General features: G+C 45.2%; 1 protein-coding gene across 1 annotated transcript; it reads left to right on the top strand.

Annotated features, from left to right (window-relative positions):
* Positions 1 to 4,157: 4,157 nt before the first annotated feature.
* On the top strand, positions 4,158 to 10,903 carry Smim43 (small integral membrane protein 43). Its single transcript, XM_057757238.1, has 3 exons — positions 4,158 to 4,576; positions 5,284 to 5,388; positions 9,552 to 10,903. The coding sequence occupies exon 1, from the start codon at positions 4,347 to 4,349 to the stop codon at positions 4,536 to 4,538; it is 192 nt and encodes a 63-aa protein (XP_057613221.1). The 5' UTR covers positions 4,158 to 4,346; the 3' UTR covers positions 4,539 to 4,576; positions 5,284 to 5,388; positions 9,552 to 10,903.
* Positions 10,904 to 11,778: the final 875 nt, after the last annotated feature.

Below are 11,778 nucleotides of genomic sequence, written 5' to 3' on the forward strand. Positions count from 1 at the left end.
GGGTACCCTGTCCTCCCTACCTCCAGTCCTGGGGACTCCAGCTCAGTATACCTACTGCTCAGTGTCTCAGTCAACTTCCTGTTGCCTGCAAGATATAAGACTCTCAGCTCCAGCACTACATCTGCCTGCACGCGGCCATGCTCCCAGTCATGATGATATTGGACTGAACCTCTGAAACTGCAAGTGAGGCACCCCAATTAAATATTTTCTTTATAAGAGTTGCTGTGGTTGGGTTGTAGAGATAGCTCAGAGGTTAGAAAGTCCTGAGTTCAATTCCCAGCAACCACGTGGTGACTCATAACCATCTATAGTGATATCTGGCGCCCTCTTCTGGCATAAAGGCATAATGCAATCAGAACACTATATATAATAAATAAATCAATCAACCGGGCGGTGGTGGCACACGCCTTTAATCCCAGCACTCGGGAGGCAGAGGCAGGCGGATCTCTGTGAGCCTGGTCTACGAGAGCTAGTTCCAGGACAGGAACCAAAAGCTACGGAGAACCCTGTCTCGAAAAATCCAAAAAATAAAAAATAAATAAATAAATAAATCTTTTTTTTTTTTAAAAAAAAATAGTGGTATGAGAGTATAATCCACTGAGTAACGTATTCGTAAAAGTAGGACTGCGAAGTCCTTTTTAAAAAAGAATTTCTGTCGTCATGGTGTCTCTTAATAGCAATAAAAACCCTAAGACAGAAGAAGTCCAGCTGCCATATCATTTTTCTATCAAACGGCTTGTTGATTATGGTGCTTATCTCGTGTGAAGTGGTGTAAGCAATGCTTTTCTTGTCAGTCAGCGCGCTTCTCTGCAATCTGTCTTTAACCACGACGCCTAACTACAAGAGTGAGGTCTCCTAAAGTACCTGGCAGCTTCCAGAATGGAAACAAGGCAGAGGGCCCAATCGGAAAGGCTCAAGGCTGCTGTGCAGGTGGACCCAGAAGAAACAGGTCCTGACCCTGGACTGTTCTCACTTTCAGAACACCCCCGCGTGAACACACGAACCTCTCCAGTCTGTCCATTCCCAAGTTTGAGTCTAGCTGTGTTTCTGCCCTGACTCTTCACGCCCTTCTCTCTGCGCTGTTCCAGAGGAGGTAGAAACTATATCTGGTACCCAGGTTTCCATAATAGGATGAAGCAACGGAAACCTGGTTTGGGTATCTGTTCCCTTGCCAAGATTACATAAAACAGAGAAATCTACCCAGAGGAACATGTGGTGCTTCCGGGAGAGCAGTGGGATTCTAGGAAGTCAGAACTCTGTGAAATGTGGATAGGAATTTCGACTCTATTTAGTAGTCTATGACAGAGGCCCATTAGAGAACACTAACAATTGGCTCTGGTCCTGATCTGTACAATGGTCCATTTCCTGGGGTCAAACTCTGCCTCTGTCCTGTTTGAGTTCCTGTCCTGACTTCTTCCAGTGATGAACAGTGATATGGTGGTATCAGCCAAAGAAACCCTGTCTTACCCAAGTTGTGTTTGGTCTTGGTATTTCATCACAGCAATAGAAACCCTAACTAAGACAGTCTCTTCACTGAGCAAGCATGGTTAGGAAGAGACAATCGGGAGAATACATTTGTCTATCTGACAGCAGCAACAGACACATAAGTGCGTTGATGATGGAGATGCATGGAAAAAAATCAATGGGAGGATGAGGCTTGAGTATGTATTCGGTTGTTAGCATTATTAATTTATATGATGTGATTTCTAATAATAGTTGTATTTCAGTAATTTTCTTGAAGCATTTAACAATAATTCCTAGAAGCCAGTGCCAACACAGCCCTGATATGAAGCAGATCAATATGTATGAGAGAGAGAGAGACAGAGATAGTGAGACAGAGACAGAGATGGTGGTATATCACAATTATCTACCATCTACCTATCTATCCATAGTCCACCCATTTGTTGATTGACTCTGCACCCACTAAGATGCTTGAAGCAAAAACTTGGAAAAATTTTAACAGTAGCCTGTAATACTGGAGATTCTAAAAACAGAACATTAGCACCTGCCATTATATATAAAAAATAAATTGTTAACATCCCAATCATTTTGTCCCTGACTGCAGATCCAGGGGCAAGGTAAGCAAATGCAAGAGAGATGAGGGAAGCTGTAACCATTGCCAGGTAGAGCTGAAACCAGAACTGAGTCCTCTGACCTTTGGTTCACTCCTACCATCCTGTCTGTATGACCTCTGACATCACCGAAACAGCCACAGGCTGTGCCCAACCCATCATATAATCTGGGATATGCTTGTCGGGCCTCATCCTGCCCCCCAGTCTGAGTCTCGGCAGCACTCATATCTTTGCAAATAAAGAATGAAATAAAGCCAGAAGCCCAGGAGATGACCCGGGCAGGCTTTGGTGACGGCCAGACTTGGTCTCTAGGAAGCCCTGATAACCGTGTCCCTGGATCCTGGGGATCTGAGCTGTTTAACCGTTGTGTCTTTGCAGACATGATGACGTGTGACTCCTATAGCTAGTGGGCAACGGCCCTGAAGCCTCTGCCTAGCTCTGCTACCTCACCTGCTGTACCAGATACTGGTGGCTTTGGAGGCGTGTGGAGAAGCCCATTTTGAAGGGACTGAGGTTTTCCACCACCAACCAGCACTGCTCCCCAGAGCTGTGAGTTTTCTGTCCTACAAGGGGAACCTGGGCTGCAGGACAGTCTGCAAACGACACAGCATTTGAGAATCTCCAAGCTAGAATCACCCAGATTAAGTAACACACACACATGCACGCGCACGCGCTTGCACACACACATGCGCGATGGGGATTTTACTATATGGGTCAAGCTGGCCTAAAACTTGCTTTGAGGTTACAGTTAAACTCAAACTCATGATCCTCCTGCCTCAGACCCTAAGTGCTGGAATTATAGGGGTATGCTACCACACCTGACTAAAAGTATTCTCAAATACTTGACCCACAGGTAACTGGCAAAAATTATTAACATTCTTGCTGTTTTTAGCCACTGAGTTTTGGGATACTTAGTTACACAATGTTATGATCTGTGTGTAAAGTGTCCTTCAAAAGCTGCATGTGTCGAGGGAGTGGTTCTCAGCCAGCAGTGGCAATCGAGAGGTGACTGGACCAGGAGGACAGGAAGGACATCAATGGATGGATGAATGAATCCATTGATAAATTCAGGCAAGAATGAGCTCTCGGGAAGTGGGGCCTAAACTCGGGGTGTGGCTTTGAAGAGCGCATTTTGTCCCTGAATCCGTCCACTTCTACTTTTCCTTGGTCGCCTGAACCGAGCAGCCTGTCCTGGGGCTCACGCCCGGGGCTTCCATTTCTCGCAGGCCTAAAAGCAAATGGATCCAGCTTACCAGGACCCAAACTCCTGAAATGATGGATCGAAATCACCCCGTGCTCCTTAAAGTGAATTTCTTTTACACATTTTATGACATGGCTGAAAAACTAAGTGGCTCACTCGATGAGAAAGAACTTCATATCTGTCAGAGTTTCACCATCTGAGATACTGGTTCTTCTGAACACGGAGCTGTTGAGGTGGGGTCTCACAAAGAACCCTGAAGACATTTTGTTTCTCTTTTTACAGAAGAAGAAGGAGGAGGAGGAGGAGGGGGAGGAGGAGGAGGAGGAGGAGGAGGAGGAGGAGGAGGAGGAGGAGGAGGAGAGAAGAAGAAGAAGAAGAAGAAGAAGAAGAAGAAGAAGAAGAAGAAGAAGAAGAAGAAGAAGAAGAAGAAGAAGAAAAGAAAATTGAATTTCAAACCGGCAACAGAAAGCTTTTGTAAAATATGACATTTGAAATTCATTTTACTGTTAGTGTTTCTGTAGACACCTATAGCAAAGAGAAAATAAATGCACTCTGTCTTACATGGCCTCTGCAGTTCTAACGGGCAAGGCAGCTTGAAGGGAAACTATGGACTCTTGTTCACAGCAAGGAACATCTCCCAACCTTCCGATGGCACTTTCTTTAATTCTTTAATTTTTTTTAATTCTCCACCTTTAACTCTTCTGTGCCTCTTTTGGAAAAGTGCAAGTGGTACACATTACCAGGGACATTAATTACGAAGGGAGGGAACAGGAGTCCCAATAGCTGTTCCCAATGGGAGTCTTAAGGATACCTGCAGGAAGCCACCTGCAGGCACCCGGGGACATTGGGCGGTTTCTCCTGTCTCCTCCCGCTGAAGTACGCTCTGGAGAAGCTAGCTAGCTCCTATCTCCACGCAGAAGATCCGCGGCGCTAGTAGATCTGGTCCAAGGGTCCAGGCGCTCCTGGGGAGCCACGGAGGCCAGGCGAACCGCAGCTGAGCTGGGGACCCGGGGGCGAGCGCTCGGAGCCTTTCCAGGAGAAACGCAGCGCACAGCGCCCGGGCGGTGCCCAGCATGGAGTGGGAGCTGAATCTGCTGCTCTACCTGGCGCTCTTCTTCTTCCTGCTCTTCCTCCTGTTCCTCCTGCTCTTCGTGGTCATCAAGCAGCTGAAGAACTCGGTGGCCAACACAGCCGGGACGCTGCAGCCCGGGCGCCTGTCACTGCACCGGGAACCGTGGGGTTTTAATAACGAGCAAGCGGTGTGACCCAGCGCTGAGCTGGTCTCAGCTCCGCGGGGATTCAGGTACACCCCTCGGGAGTGGCGGCAGGGGGACACACTCTTTGCACCTCCCGGGTCTCCGGACCCGCTCCAGGGCAGGGGACCGCAGCGACAAGAGTCTGGCCAGGGAGCAGAGTTCTTCTAGCACAAGCCTGATGCCAGGAGGGGAGACTCAGGGTTAGAGGTCAGTTTGGGGGCGAGAATGGTATGCACACCTGTGAACTCTTCTTTGCAGACCAACTGCATTTGTGCAAAAGTCTATTATTCAGTCAACTCAGCTCAGCCACTTCCAACAAAATTAATTATCTAAATGACTGAAGGGTGTGAGCTTTGCTTTGAGGGGCGTTTCAGTGTGCACGGGAGAAATGATTCAGGGACCTGTTGGGGGTAGGAGGTTTCCTCCTACTTTTGATTGCTACTCCTAGTTTAACCTGCGGGGTGGTCGAAGGTGGGTTTAGACCCTGGGACATCAGAGGGTAAATATGAGAATGATTCTCTGGGAAATGACCTTTGGACGCGGCCTGGAGGGCAGGCAAAAGGGGCTGCTTTGTAGAGGGTCCAGCTAGCAGAAAAAGCTGTGTGAAGGGAGAGGCCTGCCCGCGGTTAATTTATCAAACCTCTTGGAAAAGGCTGACCATCAGGAGTAAAACCCACCTGTGCTCCCTAAACAAGGTCAGACAATGTTAGTTTGGGAAATTGTTTCATTCATCATATCCGATCGCTTTTCTTAGAACTACGTCATCCGGACCCAGGCTGGTACCCTTGACTGGTGGCACAAACTCCGATCACAGCCCTGCAAAGCTGGACAGTAGCTGGTGGAAATCTTCTCGAGAAAGGTATGTTGGGGCCTCTCACTCAGGTTGAGTGTTTCCAGATCCAGGGCCTATCAAAGAGAAGGGGGTCGGGATGCAAGAGGCAGGAACCTGGAAATGGAGGGGTTTCTGCTCTGAATCAGAGAGCTTCTTCCAGAATCAAGAACTCAAGGTGATGTCTTGTAGGAATTGTGGAAATGATGGGGCTTGTGGGAATTAGAAAAAGAAGCCAGGAGGATTTGCAAATTTGCTAGCTACTCCCCCCCCCCTTTGAAAACAGTACTAAGGTGCAAATATAATTTGTCTTCAGTAGGGAAAGTTTGGGACACACTATGCCATGGAAACACTAATTTTACACACACACACAAACACACACACACACAGTCTATGGAGAGTTAAAACCCACATCATCATGTTTTGCCAAGGCTGATAATACAGAAACTACACAGAAGGGAATGGTTGGTAATTTAAACGAAAGTGGAAACAGTCCCATCTAGGGGAGTAACTACCAGAAACGATTTTGGTTGGAGACAATAAGTTGATTTCCTATATATTCTAAGTCATCCTGACATAATAAAGCTAATCTTAAATAAAGACAATGGTTTGTTTTAGCTATTATTTCTCGGGTAAATTCTTATCTCCTTGTCACATCTTTATCAGAGATATAGTGAGGCTTGATTTCGGTTTCCAGTCTGAATTGCAAACTCAGCAGCCATGAATCTGCATTGTGATTTGAACAATAGTCCTCTAATTAGCTTATCTCTACGCAGTGATGTTTTGTTACAAGGCTGCGTGGTTATCATGAACATGGACAACGAACGAGGGAGTGACTAATGAGCAATTATATTTGTTTATAAGGGCAGAAAATAATCATTTCATACTTTGTAAATAATCAGGATATAAATTACTTTTAACCACCAGCTTGGCTCCTTGGCTTTGTAATCCTTTCATCCTCCTGGAAGTCCCGGGTTCCTGGGGTCCAAGAGTGTAATTCACCCCAACCTTTCACTGACTGGAGAGGACAGAAAAGTTGGGCATCTCGGTATTAGGCTAATCTCCGCAGTTTTACAGGCAGGTTGCTAAGCAAGGAGTGGCTGCCTTTCCACAGGGCGATTCTGTCACCGCTGCACTAATTTGTCTGTTACTATGTTCTCATTTATGTGGCCCCGCCCAGGATATTTATTCTTCTCACCTGGCTTTTACCTGGAACTTATTTCTAGAACACAGGAATGAAGATTCCTCACATCTGCCCTCAGAATGTGTTGGTGACATCTTTGCCCTGCCCTCTGGTTAGTAATTCCACCTTTGATAATTCCACAACTGTGAACGAATTGCCTTTTCTATTTTTTTTTTATCCAATCACCATTTTCCAAGACCCAGCACAAAACTGATCTTCCACAGCAGAGATGCTTTTTGTTTATTTGTTCTCCGGAGGCAGAGTCTCGATATATAGCCTGGGCTTGCTGTGTAGCCTGAGTTAGCCTGGGCTTGCTGTGTAGCCTGAGTTAGCCTGGACTTGCTTTGGGTGCCAGATTGACCTTGAATTTGTCATTCTGCCTCTGCCTCCCAGCTCTGGTATTACAGGAGTGTGCCGCTAAGCTTGGCTCAAAAAACTACATTTGAGCTAGATCTAATGTATTGGCATCCACAATCCTCCTGTATGTATGGATTACTCAATTCATTGACCACACCCTAGTCCCAATAGTCCTGAATTCTGATAATATGTATAAATAAGATAGAGTCTCACTATCGAGTCCAGAATGCCCTGGAACACACCAGCTGCCTGGTTAATCCCCCTGTTGAGGCTGTACCTCCATGCCTGGTCAATAATACTTTGAAAGGGGGGCTGGAGAGATGGCTCAGAGGTTAAGAGCACTGACTGTTCTTCCAGAGGTCCTGAGTTCAATTCCCAGCAACCACATGGTGGCTCACAACCATCTGTAATGAGATCTGGTGCCCTCTACTGGCCTATAGGATATATGTAGGCAGAATGCTGTATACATAATAAATAAATCTTAAAAAAAAGATAATACTTTGAAAGATAAGGTAAATATGAATTAGCACTAAAACATTTGGTAAGTCAGGAGCACTTAAAATAACTGCTCATTTTGTAAACCTAATTGTATTATACAATATTATTGTTGTGTTTTCAACACAAGGGCTTCGCGCAGGCTAGAAGGCAAATTTCTTTCATTGTGGGTCATAAGAATAGATGCATTATTAATGTTTTATTTCAAATGTTGATATTTAGTAATTAGGTCTAAATTTTAGTTGTTTAAAATGACTTCACATCTTACGAGGGCAATCTTGGTTGTTTGCTGATTTCCAAACTTGTGACGGCAATGGGTGTACAGTTCCCACTAGAGAAGATCATTTTAAGTAGAGCGAGAATGTTACCACATTCCCATTTTTGCAAAATCTAAAATGTCTCATAAAGTGGATTCCCCATGCCTGTACTTCAATTGCAAGGCCAGGTGCGGCTGTGGGCCCGATGCCATCTGCTGCAGTCCTCCATGTAGCATGGGGGATTTCTCCAGCGTTCACCCTGTGCATGGGCTTCTGGGAGGAAAGGATTTGTTTTTGGTTCATTGCAGAGGTGGAAACTTGGAACAAGGTAGTGCAGAAAACATGCGACACCCTATTTTTAATGCAGCATTCTATGTTTCCAATTCTGTCTAGTTTCAGACTAAGTGCACTGGAATTCAATTATAAACGAGAATTTTGAGCATTGTGAATGGTTAAGCCATTTAAGGATAGTTGGAATTTTTTTCCCCCTCTACATCATGATTTAGAGACTTTTAGAATTCTAGTTATACTGACGCAGGATGTAGACAGTAACTGCAGGGTTCTGTACTTTCAAAATAACTTTTTCAGCTAGCCTGTGATATTTGTGCCTACCTAAGCTGAATCTGCAATTAGAACAATAAGAGCATTGGAATTTGTCAAGCATCTGTTGGCCCAAGTTGGGCACCATTTTCCAGTGTTCACCTGTCACCCCATGTAGTGATGCCATTTGTCAGAGACCAGCTTTCACAAAAATATCACTTACCAGGGTAGGGGCACGGGGGCTAGAAAAATAGTAAAGAGAACAAAGACATGAGTGAAAACAGAAATAAAACAGAAAACAGGACAGTACCAGGAGGCAGTTCCAGTGACCACTCCCTGGGTGGAACCCATTGTTACCTCCTTAAGGAAGGAGGAACTTAGATCCTTAGACTTTTGTTAGGGGTAGAAACACATCTACTTCTCTAGTCCTGAAATACAAGGTCTAGATATTAGCCACACCTGTTGACAATAATCTTGAGAGAGTAGAACTCTCTGATCTGAATCTAGGCGGGACCTTTGTTTGAGGTAGAAACAGACAATAAACTTAAAGGAACAGAAGTAAGTTCCAACTCTGACCTTTCGTCTGAGCAAACGGAAACTCTTTGACCTTCAGACAAGGTGGAAATAGGCTCCCATTTTTGGGCCCCATAGGCCGTTTTGTTCCCCACCCCCCACCAGATTCTGATATGGTTTCCATGGCTCCTCGCAGGGAGGAGAAAGCTGAAAGGAAAAACAGTCTGAATTCACTTCTTTCTAAAGAGCTTCTCCACGGACAGACCCTCTCTCGTTGACTAGAACTATGTCACTGGCCATTGTCCTTGTAAGACTCTTTAACGGTAGAGTTGTTGTCTTCAACCAAAATCTGAGCTCTCTAGATAAGAACAATGGGGGTAGATTTTGGGTGGACAACCAGAAGTCTATGCTCTGGAACATAGTACAGTTCAAGAAAGATGAAACTTGTGATTCCCTGTCACCTTGTGGGGGTGTAAGGTCACACCTCCAAGAGATGTGGCTGAACAGAGTGAAGTCGTGGTCTTAGTTCCTGGGAAATGTTTGTCAGGATTGGTTTCCTCTCGGGGCAGCTGACTTCCCCTGCAGCAGGGTTTTCTAATCAAGTATCCTGGAAGCCTGCACGTTTGTGGCTGTGGTGGTGGGGGGGCGGGGAGAATGTGTGTGTGTGTGTCTGTGTGTGTGTGGGAGAGAGAGAATGTGTGTGTAGGTGGTGGGTCTTCACGACTCTTCTTGGAGCTTTGTTGTGGGATCAGTATAGGTTGTTTCCTTTTGCTCCCTTTTGGCTCCCTTCATCATTTCCATGTTAAATTTTGGTGGTAACCAAGGTTTTGTGTTTGATTCCCACAAAGGCCATCCCTTTCATATATGGAGGAAGGCACTCTGTGCTCAGAAATGCTACCTCTCTTCCCGCAACTCCACTGTCAATCCAGGAATATCCTGGGAGATCGCCACTGGAGCTGCTTCTACTCACAGCCTACGTACTGGCCAGCAGAGGGAGAAGAAACACTTCCCACACCCGGCGCTGTGCAAAAGAACTCTCTGTGATGTGGAACTGTTCTATATCTGTGGTGCCCATCGCGGCAACCGCTAGTCACATGTGTCTAGTACACACTGAAATATGGCTAGCGGGGCTTACATCTTATTTTGTTTCACCCGAGACAGCCACATGGAGATGGTGGCTTTTGTATGCACTGTTCGTACCATTCTCTTGTGTGTGCGTTTTAGAGTCAGAAGGGGAGGAGGCGGCTGGTCGTGTGCTCCACACCCCATGGGCTTCCCTGCTCTTCTTGCATTGAGTTTGTCTCCTTGAGGAAAAAGAAAATTAGTATGTTGGAAACTAAATTGAAAATGTTATTATCTACCTATTGCATGTCTTCTTGTACCAAATGGAATAGGTTTTAGTGACACGTGATCATGGAAAAAATGGCAGGGCTGATCCACCACATCCCCATGACCCCAGTCCATGTTCCTGACAGAGGTCATTTTTTTTTCAAAGATTTATTTGTTTCTTATGTAAACAGTGTTCTGCCTCTTTGTCTGCCTACACACCGGAAGAGGGCTCCAGATCTCATTACAGATGGTTGTGAGCTACCATATGGTTGCTGGGAATTGAGCTCAGGACCTCTGGAAGAGCAGCCGGTGCTCTTAACCACCGGGCCATCTCTCCAGCAGGGCAGAGGTCATTTTGTCTTGTGTTGTTTATTCCATTTTAGTTTGTTTATTTATTTATTTATTTTGGTTTTTCGAGACAGTGTTTCTCTGTGGTTTTGGAGCCTGTCCTGGAACTAGCTCTTGTAGACCAGGCTGGTCTCAAACTCACAGAGATCCGCCTGCCTCTGCCTCCCAAGTGCTGGGATTAAAGGCGTGCGCCACCAACGCCCGGCTTTAGTTTACTTTTTATTATGGTAAATGCCAAATGATTATTTTGTGTATGTTTTTCAAGATACCTAATGGTTTATATTTTTTAAAGTTGTGAAATAAACATAATAATTACAAGTAGTTCAGGTTTTTTGTGTGATTTTTAGTAACATGTAATTATCCAAACTTGGTTGTCTAAAATTAGGATATGGTTAATAGAGGAAAAGAGATATTGATTTTTATATGATTTCCCTTTTAACGGACAACCTTATACGCCAATTAATGTTACCTTTCAAAATCATTAAGAGATTCTTCTGTTATGTTTGAAGTTTGAGTAAAGCATGTCGTCTCCACGTTCGCTGTTTGGGCTGTTGTGTGGCACGGTGGGAACTGTTAGTGTCCCAGGCATACTCCTCTCACAGACACAGAGATTTCCTCCTCCTCTGGCTAATCTGCGGATATAATTGGAAATTTTTTAAAGACATATTTTTAATTGTGAAGTTTTCTTTTGTTTTTTGTTTTTTTTTTTTTTTTTTTTTCCCTGAGACAGGGTTTCTCCGTAGCTTTTGGTTCCTGTCCTGGAACTAGCTCTTGTAGACCAGGCTGGCCTTGAACTCACAGAGATCCGCCTGCCTCTGCCTCCCGAGTGCTGGGATTAAAGGCGTGTGCTACCACTGCCTGGCTAATTGTGAGGTTTTAAATGTATTCACCTTTTGTTCGTTGCTTTCCGTGCCCTCTTTTGACATTTGCCTATCTTGCCCTTACCCAGGTTACCAAAAACATTCTCTTGTGTTTTCTTCTGCGCTAGAAGTACAGTTTTTTTGTTTGTTTTTTGATTTTCGAGGCAGAGTTTCTCTATGTAGCCCTGGCTGTCCTGGAATTCACTCTGTAGACCAGGCCGGCCCCAAAACACACAGAGATTCACCTGCGTCCCTCTGCCTCCCCAATCCTGGGATTAAAGGCGTGTGCCAGACCTGGCTTAGAAGTATAGTTTTTTTGTTTTTATTTTTCGAGACAGGGTTTCTCTGTGTAGCTTTGGAGCCTGTCCTGGAACTCCCTCTGCAGACCGGGCTGACCTAGAGCTCCCAGAACTCCGCCTGCCTCTGCCTCCCCAGCGTTGGGATTAAAGGCGTGCGCCACCACGGCCTGGCAGAAGTACACTTTTAACTTATACTAAATCTATTATTTATCTTGAATTGAGTTTTGTATATGATATGT

Source organism: Chionomys nivalis, chromosome 24, assembly GCF_950005125.1.
Source record: "Chionomys nivalis chromosome 24, mChiNiv1.1, whole genome shotgun sequence".
NCBI classification, from domain to species: domain Eukaryota; kingdom Metazoa; phylum Chordata; class Mammalia; order Rodentia; family Cricetidae; genus Chionomys; species Chionomys nivalis.